This window comes from Sinocyclocheilus rhinocerous, unplaced genomic scaffold (assembly GCF_001515625.1).
Source record: "Sinocyclocheilus rhinocerous isolate Xijiao unplaced genomic scaffold, SAMN03320098_v1.1 scaffold861, whole genome shotgun sequence".
NCBI classification, from domain to species: Eukaryota; Metazoa; Chordata; class Actinopteri; order Cypriniformes; family Cyprinidae; genus Sinocyclocheilus; species Sinocyclocheilus rhinocerous.
Window position 1 is genome coordinate 512,179 of NW_015640043.1, and position 19,572 is coordinate 531,750.

The 19,572-nt window shown below is 36.5% G+C and overlaps 2 protein-coding genes across 5 annotated transcripts in view; both read left to right on the plus strand.

Annotated features, from left to right (window-relative positions):
• Nucleotides 1-5,977, plus strand: part of LOC107752303 (uncharacterized) — a 12,149-nt gene extending 6,172 nt beyond the window's left edge. Inside the window, exons 13-20 of one of the 2 annotated variants that reach the window (XM_016568242.1) lie at nt 393-530; nt 1,772-2,002; nt 2,105-2,284; nt 2,433-2,645; nt 2,738-2,881; nt 3,696-3,998; nt 4,101-4,241; nt 5,034-5,977. In XM_016568242.1, the coding sequence (XP_016423728.1) occupies nt 393-530; nt 1,772-2,002; nt 2,105-2,284; nt 2,433-2,645; nt 2,738-2,881; nt 3,696-3,998; nt 4,101-4,241; nt 5,034-5,122 (1,439 nt within the window). In that variant the 3' untranslated portion in view covers nt 5,123-5,977. The remainder of the gene's footprint in view (nt 1-392; nt 531-1,771; nt 2,003-2,104; nt 2,285-2,432; nt 2,646-2,737; nt 2,882-3,695; nt 3,999-4,100; nt 4,242-5,033) is intronic. The other variant, XM_016568241.1, reaches the window with a different exon arrangement.
• A 5,679-nt stretch (nt 5,978-11,656) lies between these two features.
• The window catches only part of hyal6 (hyaluronoglucosaminidase 6), a 14,267-nt gene continuing 6,351 nt past the window's right edge, over nt 11,657-19,572 (plus strand). For 2 of the 3 annotated variants that reach the window (XM_016568247.1, XM_016568249.1), the window contains exons 1-3: nt 11,657-11,819; nt 17,740-17,935; nt 18,018-18,782. In XM_016568247.1, coding sequence (XP_016423733.1) covers nt 17,783-17,935; nt 18,018-18,782 — 918 coding nt within the window. In that variant the 5' untranslated portion in view covers nt 11,657-11,819; nt 17,740-17,782. Of the gene's footprint in view, nt 11,820-16,657; nt 16,734-17,739; nt 17,936-18,017; nt 18,783-19,572 lie in introns of those variants that run through there. The other variant, XM_016568248.1, reaches the window with a different exon arrangement.

The following is a 19,572-nucleotide window of genomic DNA, read 5'->3' on the forward strand; positions in this document are numbered from 1 at the left end:
TGGAATTAAATGCAATTTGTTTGAATTCTCAAACAAATTAAGAACTACATTAGATTTTTATTGACTGAACGCAAGCGCTTATTGTGATAGAAAACACTTTAACGGTTTCCACTGATTAAGAAATATTTTTGTTTGCTTGGGTGGTAATATTATGCCTATTATATTAATAGGGAAGGGGGGCCCAAAAATTTGTTTTGCCTATGTCACGAAAAGAGGTAAATCCTGACCGGCCCTGGTCATACGCCAGTATATATTGACAAGTGTTTCACCTACACTTGATGCTTAAACTACTGTTTTGGTGCTACTGTAAGCCAAATATGTAAGAATGTGTTAGAATATGTTAAAATGGTTTTCAGAACAGCATAACCTGGTTTTAATTTTTGCTACAGCAGGTCAGACGTACAGGACAGGGATCATGGAATATTTCAACATGCATGATTTACAAAAACCAACAGAAGAGTTTTTTGATGATGACAATACAACAGTCTGCAAGCTCAAACTCATCGGGCCTTTCACTTTTTATGACAAAGGTAATTTAATTTCATTCATTTATTGAACACTATTAGGGTAAATGTCTAGGGAATATTTCACCCCCATAACAAATAAAAAAAAATATTTTGCCCAGAATAAATGCAGTCTATTTTAAATACAATTTAAGATCTTACATTTTTTTATCACGATGAAAAAAAAAAGTAAATACCCCCTATATAGTGTGGGGAAAAAATAGATATAATATTGTGTATAGTACATGGTATTGGTATTTTTTCTTTTATTTTGCATCACAATAATGGGAATTTTGAAGGAAATCTGATTAACTGTCATGAAAATAATGGCACAATGCAAAAAAAAAAACAAACAAAAAAAATTTTAACGGTTTCCACTGATTAAGAAATATTTTTGTTTGCTTGGGTGGTAATATTATGCCTATTATATTAATAGGGAAGGGGGGCCCAAAAATTTGTTTTGCCTATGTCACGAAAAGAGGTAAATCCTGACCGGCCCTGGTCATACGCCAGTATATATTGACAAGTGTTTCACCTACACTTGATGCTTAAACTACTGTTTTGGTGCTACTGTAAGCCAAATATGTAAGAATGTGTTAGAATATGTTAAAATGGTTTTCAGAACAGCATAACCTGGTTTTAATTTTTGCTACAGCAGGTCAGACGTACAGGACAGGGATCATGGAATATTTCAACATGCATGATTTACAAAAACCAACAGAAGAGTTTTTTGATGATGACAATACAACAGTCTGCAAGCTCAAACTCATCGGGCCTTTCACTTTTTATGACAAAGGTAATTTAATTTCATTCATTTATTGAACACTATTAGGGTAAATGTCTAGGGAATATTTCACCCCCATAACAAATAAAAAAATATATTTTGCCCAGAATAAATGCAGTCTATTTTAAATACAATTTAAGATCTTACATTTTTTTATCACAATGAAAAAAAAAAGTAAATACCCCCTATATAGTGTGGGGAAAAAATAGATATAATATTGTGTATAGTACATGGTATTGGTATTTTTTCTTTTATTTTGCATCACAATAATGGGAATTTTGAAGGAAATCTGATTAACTGTCATGAAAATAATGGCACAATGCAAAAAAAAAAACAAACAAAAAAAATTCTTTATGCAAAATATAACTTCCTTATATATAAAAGTCATATATATTCTTTTAATTTTGGGATGAAATATGACCCATATTTCATTGTGACATGCACCCATTTACGATCTTGTGTTTTCATTTCTTACATTTCTTAGATGGCTCCACCAAGAAGAAACTGGCGGAGCAACAGGCAGCTAAAGTTGCTCTGCAGCATCTGTCAGGGATCCTCAACTTTACTCCAATATCAGATACTGAGAAGAACTTCAAAGGTGTTCTGAAGGAGTATCTAGAGACGCTGGGTCTCAAAAATCCTGTTTATGAAGAGTATAAAGCAGAGGCCAGTGAAGAGCCTGTCACCAGCGGTATGAGCACAAAGCTTTCAAACTGTGTTTAACTTGAAAGAAATTAGGAAAAATCCTTGTATCTACTCTATGACATATCAAATTTTGGAAAGTAAGGGTTTTCTTTTCGTCTGACTATTTCTGCAGTATCTATCAATCAGGAAGCAGTAAAAGAGCATTTAGACCTGAAGTCTGAAAGCATCTCCAAATCAGCACAGCTCCCATCAGGCCAGGAACCAGTCCGTGTTCCTGTTCCTGTGCAGCCGGACCCTCCAGACTCCAGCTCTCCAGCCTCACAGAGGAAAAAGCCCAAGATTGATTGTCCAGGTAGTGAGCATGTAAGAAGAAAGATGATGTGCTATTGCAGGGGACACCAGTAGGGAGCGCTAGTGGTGCACTGTAAAAATAAAATAAGTTTAAGTTAGTTGTTGCAACTGTGCTTTCATCTACTTGTACATCTTTGTGTATTTTACAGAAATCGATGAGCTGGTGAATGTATATAATCTCAAGCCACCACACATGAATGTGGAGAACTTGAAATATGATCAGAATGTCAAATGTACTGTGACAGTCAACCTGGAAAAATATACTTGTGCAAACAAACAAGGCTACGACTCCAAGAAAGAAGCCATTCGAAAAGCCTACCTGTTATTCGGCCGTGCAGTGGGAATTCTGGATCCTAGCTCAGGTATATATTTGTGTATTTATGTATTCATATATAAATATACCAGTACATTTATGTTCTTTAACTAATGCTTATTTCTTTACCTCTAATTCAAGATGAAAAGACGTGCAGTGCTCTGGTGAAGCAGCACTTTTCTCAGAAGTCTCTTATTCTTCCTCAGGAAGATGTTGAAGGATCTGTAAAGCCATTTTACTGCTCACTAAAAAACATAACTTACGATGTGAAGTATGATGGACAAGGTTAGTATGAGCGTCTGAAGAAACAAGAGTTTGCACTCAACAGAATCAAGTGTAATTTTGGGGTCAATGATGATTAAGAGTGTCCAAAATAAAGAAAATCTTTTAAAAAGTCTACACACTACCATTCAGTATAATTAATAATGTATTTTATGTTTTGAAAGTAATGAATACTTTTATTCAGCAAGGATGCATTAAATTCAAAGGTGGCGCAGTAAAGACATTTAAATGTTACAATGTCTATTTCAAATAAATGCTGTTTGTTTGAACTTTCTATTAAAAATGTATCACGGTTTCCACAAAAATATTAAGCAGCACAAGTGTTTTCAACATTGATAATAAGAACTCCAAATCAGGATATTAGAATGATTTCTGAAGGATCATGTGACACTGCAGACTGGAGTAATGATGCTGAAAATTCCAATTTTACAATATACTGAAATAGAAAATGGTTATTTTAAATTGTAACAATATTTCACAATATTACTATTATTACTGTCATTTTGATCAAATAAGTGCAGCTTTAATGAGCAGAAGAGACGTCTTTCAATAACATTAAAAATACTGTACCATTTAAATACCATTTTAATTGTAGTGTTTTAAGTTTTCTTTTTTATCATAATTCATAAATATCATTATGTTTTTGTTTTTTGGTTGATATTTTAAAACATGAACCCTGACACACAGTCAAATTCATTTATTTTAATTCTAAACCCCTTCTTAAAGCTATATATTCTTTCTTTAACTGGAAACAGAAATGCAACAAAAAACATGTAATATCTATATGAATGTTCAAATATGATATGGTCTTTTTTAGGGTCTTCAGAAGGTGAAGCCAAGTTACAAGCTCTCCAGAATGCCTTACATGCACTATCACCTCTCTTTGACTATGCTTCACTACCGGGAGCGGATAGTCCTGATGAGGTGCAGAATCAGCTGAGCTCCATGCTGAACGGGGCCGGTCAGAAAGAGCCTGTCATTGACCTGAAATTTGAGGAACGAGCCTGTATCCAGCTGTCTTTCTGCGACTATACGCTGAAGTGCACATGCCAAAGCTCCAAGAGAGCAGCTCGAAATCATCTGAGTGAACGTATACTGGGTCTGCTGGGGGTAAAGACAGGTCAGAGCCACTGAAGACCAGCCAGTTTGTCTTTCTTAATGTACATTATTTATTACATTTATGTACATTACATATATTTATTCTATTCTGAACTTCTTACAGCAGATAACAATGCATCTTTGAGAAACAGTTTAGATGTGTGGTTCAGAAAGCAGAATCTGCCACAGCCAGTATTTGAGGACATAGAAGAGGCGCTTGGAGCAAAGGCTACTTTCTCTGTTCAGTTAAGCTGCTGCAGTCCAGGTGAGCTCACATACACACTGACAAAATAATAAATGTTCAATAAAGATTTAATGTTATATATATATATATATATATATATTTAATAACAAATATATGTATAAATAATACATTGTAAATACAGTACTGTTCAAAAGTTTGGAGTCTGTAAGATTTTGTAATGTTTCTGAAAGTCTTTTATGCTCACCATGACTGCATTTATCTGATCAAATACAGTTTATGATTAAATAGAATAAATCAGTAATTTTGTGAAATATTATTAAAATGTAAAAGACCTGTTTTCTATGTGAATATATTTTAAAATGTAATTTATTCCTGTGATGCAAAGTTGAATTTTCAGCATCATTACTCCAGTCTTCAGGGTCACATGATCCTTCAGAAATCATTCTGATATGCTGATTTGCTGCTCATTTCTTCTTATCATCATTGTTGATAACAGTTGTGCTGCTTAATATTTTTGTGGAAACCATGATACATTTTTAGGATTCCTTGATGACCAGAAAGTTAAAAAGAAAAGCATTTTTTTAAAATTAAAATCTACACTGTAAATATCTTTGCTGTTACATTTGATCAATTTAATGCATCCATGCTGAATAAAAGTGTTCATTTCTTTAAAATTATTACTGACCCCACAACTTTAGAATGGTAGTATAATTTAAAAATAATTCATTATAAATGTTACAGTTTTATTAATATTAATAATCAGAGTAAACAGTTCTTCTGTCAAGTTGGAAATATTTGTGTGTAATAATTAAAATATTACAGTTGGTTACAAGTTGGTTGTTTGATTTCTAGGCTGGGAAGACAGCTGGAAAACTGCAAAGTCGAAGCTGCTTCAAGAGCTCAAGCTCAGATTTCGATTTCTCAATGACAAAAACAATTGAAATTGATTTTAGCTGGAAAAAAAAAAATCTACCCAAATTGCACTATTGGTCTGCATGCCCTAGTCACCTACTGTACCTTGACTTGTCCTGGTGAAGATTTTCAAACCTGGCTTGCCATTTTATCTGTTTTAAGGTGTTGTTGTTGTTGTTGTTTTTTTAAATACAGATATTTACATTCTTAAATGTACATTTATTTTTACAATTTTACATTTCCCTGGGATTTAAATCAATGGCCATGGCACTGAATGAAACTAGATGTATTTTAAAGATTTTAAAGATTCATACCAAAGGTATACCAACTAAACCCTTTTAACATCAGCAGAAAATTACAAATCAACAAAATGTAATTGTATCGAATGGAAAACCTGAAGTTTCATTCCTTTTCCAAAAGGCACTGATATTGCACTGACTGAAATTCAGATTCAGGGGTTTGTTGTCTTTGCTGGAAAACTAATTTTAATCTACTACTGTGCATATGATTTAATGAGATGAGCTACATTTTTAACAGTTTGGTTGGTGAAGTGAATTTATTAATTCCACACTTGAATGCAGAGCCATTTTACAGTATTGACATTTACTTGTGTTGGAAAATTACCAGTATGCTGCAGATCTTCATAGGCTTACGAGAGAAACTGAGTGGTACAATGTGAATTTTGTACACCAGCTTGTCATTACCTTTATTAAACGTTTTTGGTTAATATTGCCCTTGAACTGTTGATTGTGCAATTTGAAACCTCTTTACAATGAACTACAAAAACTGTTTACAAAAAGCTATACTTTATCAAATACAGTGAGGACAGAAAATGCATTATTGATTTAATAGTAATGCAATTCATTTTGACTGTATTACAGTTCATAATCTACAAATAAAATAAATTATTTTTCAAATCAGTATTTCATGTCCACATTTTCTTTGAAATGGTAAGCAGCCATATAATATGCAGGATAATGTACAGTAAGCCAGTCATTATCATAAAATAACCCCCTTCATTTTGAAAAAATGACAGCTTATGGTTAAATCTGTGAAATCTAGGGGCTGAATACTCCTATAAAAGATGTTGCAAAGATGATAATTCACAATAAATACCAAAAACCCAATGTTAGCATTAATAGGCTGTTGAATTATGGCCAGTTTTGCCCAGACAGTTTTAAGTGTAATGAAATCCTTAAACTTGTTTTTTACCACAACCTAAGGAGAGAAAAACACACACATTCTTTTTGACACAATAGTGAACAGTAGAGACTGTGCAGTGGAACTCACTGATGTCTTCACAGACATTTTCAACATCTCGCTAAGTCAGGCTGTTGTCCCCACATGCTTCAAAGCTACCACCATCATTCCAGTCCCGAAGAAGCTGTCTCCATCCTGCTTCAATGACTACCGTCCAGTTGCACTTACTCCTATTCTCATGAAGTGCTTTGAACGGCTAGTCATGCAACACATCAAGTCTGCCCAGGGTGAGCAGCACCAAGTTCCTGGGTGTGCACATCACAGAGGACCTCTCCTGGACTGACAACACTGCAGCACTGGCCAAGAAAGCACAGCAGCGTCTCTACTTCCTCCGCAAACTGAGAAGAGCCAGAGCCCCGGCCCCCATCATGTGCACCTTCTACAGAGGCACCATCGAGAGCATTCTGACGAGCTGCATCATTATATCTGCACTGTTTGTTTATTTCACTGGTTTGCACTCTATCTGCCATATGCCTTGTGCTGCTTTATTTATCTTTTTTTTTACATGTCCTTATTTGTATAGTTGTATTTTATATATATTTAATCTTTATTTATCTGTATTTTTACGTTATACTGTTAGTGTTATCTGTATGCACCAAGGGTCTGAGAGTAATGCAATTTCAATTCTCTGTATGTATGTGCTGCACATGTGGAGGAATTGACAATAAAACAGACTTTGACTTTGAAGTGTTGTTCAATGAACTGACCACTAGATGTCAATGAAGCGCTACAGTGAAGGAATTCATCTCAGGTTTTACTTCAACAGGATGTTCTTTCTGGATGTTCTTCACACCCAGACCTTGTCAACTTCACACACCAGCTTCATCCAAACATACAACCTACTGTCTACTGCTCATATTCCTCAAGTGATAATCACTGTGAGGAGTAATTACAATGCACAAACATTTTTTTGCACAACATTTTTTTTGCGCACAGACCAGTCTAGCAGACTTTTTCGTTTATTTTCCGTACGTCAGCCGTTACAACCCATCATACCAATAATTTTTTATCTTTACAAGAATACCAAAATCATGTAATGAGCAAGTCTGCGTTTATTAGACAGCTTAATATCGTGTCAGTTTGTGCTTTCAGAATCATCAAATCTGCTGCAGTCGTTCCATCACATCTGGAGCGGAGGACCTGAAACCGGAAGTTGGTCACCACCAATTAACACGGTCACCAGATAAACCATAACACCGGACAGCGTGTTACATCTGCCAGGCTTCCAGCTGTTCAGAGCGGATCACAATGCAGAATCAACAGGGAAATTGCATGGGACATGCTTTTACATCAACGAAAGGTGGTGTACAGATGTAACAGCGTTAAAAAAGATGTGCTGTCCCGATCTAGAAGTGCTCTTCATCAACTCATTCATTCTCGTAAGTGTTTACAGTCCTCAGCAAGTGTGTGTGAACGCTGGCTTATCAGATCACAGACACAGAACAACAACACCCAGACTCCGTTATAATCATTCTCGGGGATTTTAATAAAGCAAATCTCTCCCGTGAACTGCCAAAATACAGACAGCATGTTACATGTACTACCAGAGTCAGTAATATACTGGACCACTGTTACACCACAATAAAGGATGCATATCACTCTCTCCCACGGGCAGCTTTGGGGCTCTTTGATCACTGCCTGGTTCATCTTATACCGACCTACAGGCAGAAACTTAAATATGCTAAGCCTGTTGTAAGGACTGTAAAGAGATGGACCAACAAAAACAGAGCAGGCATTACAAGCCTGCTTCGACTACTGATTGGAGTGTTTTTGAAGCTGCTGCCACCGATCTGGACTAGCTCACAGATTCTGTAACATCATATATCAAAGGGGTATTCAATTAAAGAGGTCGAGTTTCTATATTTCCTTCCCAGCGGAGGTCTGGACTATATATATATATATACATACAGGTGCATCTCAATAAATTAGAATGTCGTGGAAAAGTTAAGAAAAAAACCTAAACAGTCAAGATAGTCATCAAAAATGAGGATATTGGGTCCTCGGAGCCAAAGGGCAGTGGCATCTGAGAATTTTTCTATGAAAAGAAAAAAAAACTATTTCATCAGTTTAACACAATTGGATATGAATATTAAAAGGTAAGATCAGATGTTTTATCAAGTTATTATTATGTTTACATTTAGATACATATGTAAAGCAGAAGGCCATGTGACAGCTTGTTGTTTGAACCGCTCCATTGCTTTGACGCGCTGCTCACTTTATCTAGAAATGGTAAAATGGTGCCTCCGTTGTGCCGCGGTGGTCCGCCATTTGAATATGCCTGATATATCAGTTTCCTATATCCTGCTGCCCTAACATCTGTGGTCATGAAGTCGTTTGAAAGACTGGTGTTGGCTTATCTGAAGGACATCACTGGACCCCTGCAGTTTGCTTAACTAGCAAACAGGTCTGTGGATCATGCAGTCAACATGGGACTGCACCTCATCCTGCAACATCTAGACAAACCAGGGACTTATGTGAGGATCCTGTTTGTGGACTTCAGTTCGGCCTTGAACACCATCATCCCAACACTCCTCCAGACCAAACTAACCCAGCTCTCTGTTCCTAGCTCTATCTGTCAATTGATCACCATCTTTCTGACAGATTGGCAACAGCTAGTGAGACTGAGGAAATTCATGTCAAACAGCCGCACCATCCGCACCGGCGCCCCCCAGGGATGTGTGCTCTCCCCACTGCTCTTCTCCCTACACCAACGACTGCACCTCTACTGACCCCTCTGTCAAGCTCCTGAAGTTTGCAGACGACACTACAGTCATCAGCTTCATCCAGGATGGTCACGAGTCTGCTTATAAAAGTGAGGTTGAGCAGCTGGCTGTCTGGTGCAGTTAAAACAACCTGGAGCTGAACACGCTCAAAACAGTGGAGATGATCGTGGACTTCAGGAGAAATCCCCCTGCTCTCCCCCCACTTACCATCATGAACAGCATTGTGGCTACAGTGGAGTCATTCAGGTTTCTGGGCACCACCCTCTCTCAGGACCTAAAGTGGAACAATCATATTGACTCGTTAAAATTTTGTTAATTGTTAAAAAGGCCCAACAGAGATAGTACTTCCTTCAAGGGCTGTCAAAAAAAAATTAGAATTTCGAATATTCGTCGAATTTAAAATAAAAATCCACATTCGAATGCAAAAACGTTGCATTCGAATTTTAGGTGTGCGTTAAGGAGGAAGCCTTATCAGTGGCGCACGGGATGCGATGACGATGTAAGTGTCGTTGCATTATAATGTTTTTGTTAGCCTATCCAGTTGTAGCCACTAGATGCGGCGCTGCTGCGTTGTTCATTCAAAATATTGCGGAAAAAGAGAACATTAATGCGGAGAAGATCTTGTTTACATCAAAACTGAAACCAAGTCGTTCACACAGAACACATATTTCGCGCATTTTCTAGAGGGACATCTATCACCGTTGCACTCGCATCTCGCACAAAGGAGCGGCATGTTTAGAAAGCTACAAAAATCAGCTACAAAATCAGACATTAGAAGACTACAGAGGACTGTTCCGACGGCTGAAAAGATTATTGGTTATCAGTTTTCATTTTAGTTCAAGTCTAATTTTTATTAGCTTTTTAAAAAAAATATTTCTACATAGCTTAATTTCAATGTAACTTAATTTTTTTCAGTTTTAGTTTTAGTAATTTTAGTACTTGAGCTTAAAATTACTAAATTTTAGTAAGTTGGCAAGGCAACATTTCTATTGCAAGTTTTTTAAGTTTAAATTTTTTAATCGAACATTTAGATTTTATTTTACCTTTATTTTAATTACTTCAAAACAATTGTGGTGTTTCTTACATAAAACGATCAAATGACTTCTGAAGACGTCTCCTTTCACTTCAGTTCTATGAAATTGAGCATCTTTCACATTCTGCTAAATATCTCATTTTGTGTACTACAAAAGTAATCATAAGAATGATTAAATGATGACAGAATTTTCTTTTTTTTTTTTGGTGATCTATCCCATTAAATCACCTGTTTTGTATCAGGTAATGTACTGAAACCTGGTCTTTTTTCCCCCCATCTCTGATGTTCTGCCATCACAATTTTTGCCCCTTCCAAGACATAAAGCTGTGAAACAGACCTCCAAACTAGTTCATCGGTTTTTTATAGGACCATCAGGGTGGGCGAAGACTTCGGGAGGTGGGCCAAGCTCATGAATGGAGCCAAACCTGGATGATACTGTCTAGGCCAACCATATATATTCCCTGCAAAGCTCTCAAATGCACTGTACCACTGCGGATATACTATGGTAACCGTACACCTCCTCACACTGTATTTGTACTTTGCTGACTGAGAGCAAATCCCCCGCCCCGCCCGGCCGTTACTGTTACATAAGAATATGCAACCTAACCATAGTCCTTGATCTGTCTGTGGTGCCAAATACTGTTGAAGTATGCAATTTTCATGTTTTGCAAGCTGAGAAGGGGGACTTCCTTTGGGTCTTTATTCCTTCCCCTGTGTGGGTAACAAAATCAGATAAATACCGACAGGAATGCACCATTGAATGTTCAGAAATGCCAAAACAAGTCCTTTCAAAGAAAAAAACTATTATCATATTTGAAAGGAAATAGTAAAGCTGTAGGAATGTGTTTTAATGTGTGAAAACACGCATTAGGAAGAAAGGAAGAAAATGGCAGGTAGTCCCGTGTAAGTGCCAGAGATAAAGGCTCCCATGTCATGTAGTCTAAACGTTTGTGTCTGAAAAGTTAATCTACCTGACATTACAGAAACTGTCTACTGCAGTGGATTTACTCTCCATAACAACAATCAGATTGCATTACGGTAAGAACTGTGTTTTCACAACTGTTTAAATACAAGAACGAATATCAAGTGTGCTTCTTGGTGCTGTGCTCAGCATATTCTCAATACATGATGCTTTTATAGACTAGACACTCTCCTTTTTATATGGCTCAATGACATGAGGCTTTTTTCCCCAATGTATTATTATTATTTAAATATATAAAATAGATAAATATATAAAATACATATAAATGGAGTTTACCTTAATACACCTCTTCCACACTGTTAAAAATAATATTTATCATCGACCCTCTTATACATCATTGACCCATATAATCAAGCCTTATAAATTAACATCAAATCCCAAAACAACAAAAGCAAAAGCATTTCATTGTAATCAGGCCACAAATCACTCAGAATTATTGTAGTCATGGAGCGACACAGACTGCTTTGGCATGTCGGTGATCACTAATTGCAGTTGATTTCATTTGGGAGCTTGATGAGGAGGAGCCAAATCAATTAACAATGCAAGAGTGTGCCAATGCCAATGCCACTCAACAAACCGCACAGCAAACCCTGATAACTGATATCTCTGAACACATATAGCACAACAAAACGCCTCGGCTGGATATTCATTATAAAGACAAGATAATTACATCGGATTGCAACCAGCGGCTGCTGAGGAAATCTCCTCTTTGAAAACAGACTCAAAAGGTTAGTGCAAAGTGTTGATCCAAATCAAGACAAGAATCTGTCTTTAGCATGTTTTCAATTGAGTTTTCAAAGCTCAATGAATAAAATACAGGATTCAAAACCAACAAAGCAGAAATTGAAGCTGATATTAATATGTTTTATAAAACTTAAAATTTTCAGACCCTTTTGGACACAGAAGTTATGGGAATCAAATTATTTTTTTATAAAGTCAAATTATTATCTTCAGCTGACGTTGATTTCAAGGATGCACTGATATTAAAATTTGGCAGATAATTATCTTTATATTATGGCTGATAACCAAAAAAAGAGGCTGATAGTAAAATTATATACTGCTTTGTCAAATAAGTCAAATATAAAAGACTAAAATCAGTCATTTTAAATGCTACAATTGAACTTAGGCATCACATCATCATCATCATCATCATCATCATTTCATTACATAATGAAAAATAGATATTCATTTTGACATTTGCTAAATATTACATTTAACAGTTATTAAACTAGCGCTTTTAAAGACTAACTGTAAGTGAGTATTAGATGATGGCAAAAATAAAAACGGCTGGAAAATAACATACGTTTTTTTTTAATCTCTAATTTTGACCAGTAATATACGCTACTCTTACAGTACTTGTGAATCATTAACTGGCTTAAAATACTTTAAGCACATTTTTGACAAATTAAACACTGCATCAACATGCCACTAGATAATAAGTCTTCACAAAGGAAATTACCTGGCGTATGTTAATAATGAAATCACTTATTTGTTGTGGACTAAATGACCATTAAAACTCCTACATGGAAACTGACCAGAAATAATAACAAAATGTTCAAGGCAAGTGAAAAGAGCTTTTTGGTAGTAAAGTGTGTGTGTAGAGCAAGTTCCTCCTAATTAGGACTGGACTAGGGACAAGTTCACAGCAGACAGACTCGAGAGGCTTTCAATAGCTGCTTCCCTCAGCAACACCAGTGTATTCATTGTGAGGACAACCTGCTTCATGAGAACCGTCCAACTGTAGAGCGACAGCAAACAAACTCCCACTTGCATGTAGTGTGTCCGGACAAAGCACATAAAGCGCTGTAAATATCAATGGGACACTGCAGGCCATTCAGTCATGACTCATGGGAACATATTTACAGCACAAAGATACAAACACACTACAGAAAGGGTCCAGAACAACTTCTTTGCAATGTCTTGTGGGAAAAAAAGTTACTTTTTTCCCCCATAAAACCACAACTATGAGATATAAAGGTAGTTTTGAAGAAATGTAATTGTGAGAAATAAAGTAGCAACTGAGAGATATAGTCATTGTAAGATAAGTTAACATTGAGATATAAAATCACATTGTAGGATAAAAAGTCACGATTATGAGATACAAACCCAGAATTGTGAGATATAAAGCTACATTGCGAGATACTACATAAAGTCACAGTTTGGAGGTATAAAATTGCAATTGTGAGAAAGAAAGTAGCAACTAAGAGATATAGTCAAAATTCTGAGATATAAAGGCACAATGCAAGATATAAAGTTAGAGTTAGGAGGTATAAAATTACAATTGTAATGTACTATATATATATATATATATACCTATTGTCAACTATACTCTGCTTTATTTACATGCCAATTTTTACTCGTTTTTGGTGCTTAAAGGTGTTAACTTTGGACTTGGCCTACAAGCCTTTTTCTATAAGGTATATGGGACCAAGAGCAGTTATAAACATATTTCCATATACAGACTGCAACAGGCAAAAGACTCATGACTGCTGACTCATTTCTTCTGTTCCTTGTTGAGGCAAAGCGAAGCAGTCATACATCCTTTACCCCATGTAACTTATCCCACATCAGCCATGCGCCATATGCAAATTGTATTTATAGCATTAGCACATGATCACATACACACTTATGCTCAAACAGGCTGTAAATATCAAATTAATAGGAGACACAGGCCATCATGAAATGTTTTGGAAAGTATTGTGAAAGTATTTCCTCACTGAATTTCACGCAAAAGCTCATGTTTAGAGGAACGCCAGGGTTTGTTATCATCAAGACTATTTGGTCGCAAACTTTACAAGAATAATCTTGGAAAATCCCTATGAAATGACAGTCTTTTCCCAATTATCGGATGCAGCATAATGTTTCTGCGCTTTTAGGTTTAGCAGAGGCCTGGGTCCCCATTTATTTTCTGCTCTGTCTCCATTTTTCCAGATTACTTTTCTGTCACGGTGCGTGCGGGGAGATGAAGCGAGGACTCAAGTGCAGGAGAAATGGTTATTTATTTTGATAATAAAAATGAAACAAAAATAAACTCAAACCACCCCGAAGGGGAAAAACAGACAGGCAGGCCTCAAGTTAGGGAACACAAGATTCAGAGGTTTGCAGCATGAGGCCTTCTGATTGCAGCTGACCACTGTATTTATTCCAGCTGCATGCTGGTCAATATGAAGTAAATGTTCTGGTTTGAACAAAGTATGAGAGAGAAGAGGTTTTGCAAGCCATGTTCATATTGAAAAGGGTTACTATTGAAACACATGTCTGCCTTGGAGTAATACATGTAGTTGTGAGTAAAGTAAAGTAAAAAAACAAAAAAACACACATATTGTGCCACATATTAAGTCATATAAAGTCTCAATTGTAAGAAATAAAGTCACGATTGTAAAGTAAGGTTGCAGCTGTGAAATTTCAGAGACTTATAGTCCCACTGTGAGATATAATGTCACAATAATAATTGTGAGACATAAAGTTACGTCGCAAGATACAAAGTCTGGAGGTATAATATTGCAAATGAGAAATAAAGCAATAAAGTCCGATTTTGAGATATAAAGTCACAATTATGAGAAACAAATTCACATTTGAGATATAAAGTCACAATTATGAGAAACAAATTTATAATTGTGAGATATAAAGTTATATTAGGGAGGTTTAATATTGCAACTGCTGAAAATAAAGTAGTGATTAAGAAATATTGTCATTATGAGAAGTCAAATTTTGAGATATAAAGTCACACTGTGAGATATAAAATCATAATTATCAGAAACAAAATCATAATTGTGAGATACAAAGATATATTTCATGACAGAGTTATGTTTGGGAGATTTAATATTGCAACTGCAAGAAATAAAGTTACAATTATAAAGAAAGTTTGCAGATTTCTCTTTTTTTTTTTTTGAGATTATGAGATATAAAATCACAATTATGAGAAGTCAAAAATTTTAAATATAAAGTCACATTGTGGGCTATAAAGTCACACTTATAACAGAGACAAAGTTACATTGCAAGATATAAAGTTCCAGTTGGGCGGTATAATATTGCAGTTGTGAGAAATGAAGTAGCAATTAGAGATGACAAGATAAATCAAAATTTGAGATTATATAAAGCCACATTGTGGGACATAAAGTCAGAATTATAAGAAACAAATTAATAATTGTGAGATAAATTGATAGTTTTAATATTTAAATTGTGAGAAATAAAGTAGTGAGATAAAGTCACTACGAGATAAGTCAGAATTTGAGATATAAAGTCACAATTATGAGAACAAAACTCAAACTTGTAAGACAAAGTTACATTGCGATACAAAGTTACAGTTGGGAGTAACAATATTGCAACTGCGAGAAGAAGCAGCGACTGTGAGACAGTCATTAAGAGATAAGTCACATTTTGAGATATTAAGTCAGAATTGTGAGAAACAAATTCATATTTGTGAGATAAAGTTGCATTGTGAAATATAAAGTTACATTTGAAAGGTTTAATATTACAATTGTGAGATATAAAGCGCCGATTGTGAGAGATAGTCATTATGAGATAAGTCAAAATTTGAGATATAAAGTCACAATTCCGAGAAACAAACTCAAAATTCTGAGACAGTTACATTGCGAGATTAAGTTGCAGTTGGGAGTTATAATACTGCAACTGCGATTGTGAGATAGTCATTATGAGATAAGTCACATTTTGAGATATAGAGTCACAATTATGAAAAACAAATTCAAGTTTGAGATATAAAGTTACAGTTGGGATGTATAAAATTCCAGTTGCAAGAAATAAAGTAGCAATGGGAGTCAAAATTTGTCATATTTTGAGATTTAAAGCCACACTGTGAGAAACATTTAAAATTGAGATATAAATTCACAGTTAGGAGGTATTATATTGTAGCGTCTGGACCAATCAAACACACAATATATATTTTGTTAGCTATATTTAACAAATACTCTGTAACACCCCTCAGTTAACAAGCCGTATGAGGACCTATGGACCTTTCCCCCGAAATGCGTCTTAACACCTCATGGCCCCGTTTCACCATGGCAACCAACGCTGATATCACTGGGATATTTCCCCATGAGCTGATTCGCTACAATATTGCAATTGTTGTTTTACTCTGGAGGCATAAATGGGTTTCTATCGATTTCAGTAGTTGGAAAAATGGATAATAAAGCACAAATCTTAAATATCGTTATTTCACATTTACCAAAATCCTAGAAACTTTATTTCCAGGTTTAAATGCATGAAAAAGCCAAAAAGTTCAATGCTGCAACATGATGTGCAGCTTCATAGTCATCTGGATTCAATCAGTCCAGTTTGTAAAGAAGAGAAAGAAAAAGCAGTTGGTTCTCATGTCCTTCGAGCACTGTCTGTCTGAGGAAAAAGCAGTGCCAGTATGTCTCAGACGGGTTTTTTGGGGGGTCTTTTTTGTGGTTGGGCACTGTAGATGGTTGTGGTTTATGAAAAGACTTGGTGACTTCACCACGTTGTTGCTCTTGGTTAGATCGACAAGTTTCACTGCCATCTCACTGGAAGAGGAAATGCAGATATTTCACATGTACCGTAAAAGCTACATCATCCCTTTTATTTTATCTGACAGACTCCCACAATCCCACGAGAAGATGTTATCTATGAAAAATATCTGAGGAGAAACCCTTCAGATGGTGAATTGATATTATTATTTTCTTTGTCTTTATTTTCTCTTTGAACAAAACTTGTTCTAGAGAATTATTTGAAAAATAAATAGGCCGAAACAGGCACATTCAGGACGGCTTTCATTTACGAGGCCCCCTGAGCGTACACAATCACACTCGTAACCGCGAGAGGAATTTGACAGAGATTAGCAAGGTATTTTAATGTAATACACATGTCATTTTCAAATGTCAAATCAAGAGAGGAGGAAAAATAAGATAAAAATGAAGAATTCCAAAACTCCTGTAAATTATAGAAATAGTGATATGAAAACTTTATGACGTGTCATTCAACATGATTTCTTGTGTTATCCAAACCAAAATTACAAAGCAGTTTCCAAATTTATATATATATAATATAATATAATAGTTATTGTTAACTAAAACAATTAAAATAGTTTTCAATAACTGAAATAAAGCTGAAATAAAATATACATATTAGATTGAAAAAAAAAAACCCCGTAAACTTAAACGAAAATTAGAAATGTTGACTTGGCAATTAACCCAAATAAGTTTGAAACCTAAAAATGGAATAAATTAAATCTAAATAGAAATAGTTTTAAAACGCGCGCGCACACACACACACACACACACAAATAAATAAAAATGGAAAAAGCACATAAAAATATGACAAAAAATCAAAACGTAAACTGAAAATGTAAAAATCAAAGCCAATTCAAAATATTAATAAATACTATAGTAAATGGTAAATAATACTAAATTACCAGTCCTGCTAGATTACGGTAACCTAATCAAGTCCTGTATGCATAAACTACTTGAATGACCACTGAAATGAGGGGATAGTTAATTGGGTGTGATACAGAGGATCATTGTGTTGTGGAATCTAGAGCACAGCGCCTCAATGACCCTCGCTTGTCTGTCACTCAACCATGTCTTTGATTATCCTTGCCAAATGACCCTCATGATGTAATCATTTTTTCAGCAGCGATGTATTTGATCATATTTTGTTTCTCTTCAGGTTGTGGCATGTGGGTTGAGTGATCTATGAGGGAATTCAGGTGATGGCTCTGATTGGCTTTCTGGTGGTGGCAGTATGTGGATCGCTGGTTGCTTGGGTGGATCAGTTGAAGCAAGCCCGAACGCCTTTGTTACCCCATCGGCCGTTTGTGGTGGTGTGGAACGCGCCTACTGAATCCTGCCGTCTTCGATTCAAGGTTGAACATGTGTCAATAATCTAGCAAATGTTGTGTGTGGTCCAAACGATGGGAATAACATCTTGTCCGTCTCTTTTACAAGGTGGATTTGGACCTTAGTGTCTTCGACATTGTTGCAAACCACAATGAGACCTTGAGCGGCCCTAACGTGACCATCTTTTACCACAGTCACCTGGGATACTATCCTTACTACACCAGCTCTGGGATTCCCATCAATGGAGGCCTTCCTCAGAACCAAAGCCTGAGCAAGCACCTCAGCAAAGCCCGAGCAGACATCGACAAGCTCATACCTTTCAAGGACTTTCACGGGCTTGGTGTCATCGACTGGGAAAACTGGCGACCGCAGTGGGCTCGCAACTGGGGATCGAAGGACATCTACAGGAACAAATCCAAGGAGCTTATAAGGAAACTGCATCCTGGTTGGCCACAAAGTAAGGTAGAGAATGAAGCAAAGGAGCTCTTTGAGAGAGCCGGACAAGTATTCATGAACTCAACACTGGTGCTGGCCGAGAGTCGACGACCGCATGGCCTTTGGGGGTTTTACCTGTTTCCTGACTGTTACAATTATGGCTACAAGCAGCATCCTTTGCGTTACACAGGAGAGTGTCCTAATATAGAGCCTGTACGCAACGATCATCTAATGTGGCTGTGGAAGGAGAGTACGGCCCTCTATCCTTCCATCTATCTCGACTATGAGCTCAAGTCTTCAGCTAATACTGTCAAATTTGTGCACTACCGTGTCAAGGAGGCCATGCGGATTGCCTCTATTGCTAGGAATGACTATACATTGCCTGTTTTTGTTTATTCCAGACCCTTCTACGCATACACATTTGTTGTTCTATCAGAGGTGAGTAAAACATTTAAATATAGGGTAAAAGGTAAATAATTAAGTTTGAACTATGGTATAGGAGTTGGAAAATGTGCTGTGATTTGCTGAAACATGGAGAAATGTGGAAAACCAATTTTGAGGCTGGCCTGTGGCCACTCCAATAATTTCCCATAATTTCTTTTTTTATGCCTTTTCTATCATTTAAGAAGAGGGAAAAGTTAAATTATATTAAAAGTAGGGCTGGGTTTTGACACAAATTTCACGATTCGATTTGATTCTCATTCACAAGCTTTCGATTCGATTACCAATTCGATTCGATTCAATATTGATTATTTTGGATATATATCAGGTACAGTACATGCCAAATTTTCTCAAGGAAAAAAAATCTCTCAACTAATGCTGTAAAATATTAGAGAGGCCTGGTCCTCTCTCGTCCAACACTGTCGTCACTCCTCCTTTTATGCTTCCGGAGCTCCTCCGTGGGACTCGAGACCGGTGAGTGGTGCAGGTGTCGCTCATTATCAATTACTCCACCGGCCTCGCTCCGTTCCCACGGCTCTCGGCCCCGCCCCACTCGTCACATACCACCGCCTCGGGCAGCCACCGGTTGTCTCTCCGCTTGTTCCTGCTGCCCGATCTCCTCAGCACCGCGATCCCCCTCAGCAGCGAGGGCTCTCTGACAGCGTGTCCCTCCTTCCTCCCGGGTTTCGGCACCAATGTAACAAAGTTCGTAGGTCGGGAAGGAGGAGGCGGGAACCGGCAAACACTTAAACAAAACTTTAATCAAATAAACAAACACAAAACGAAA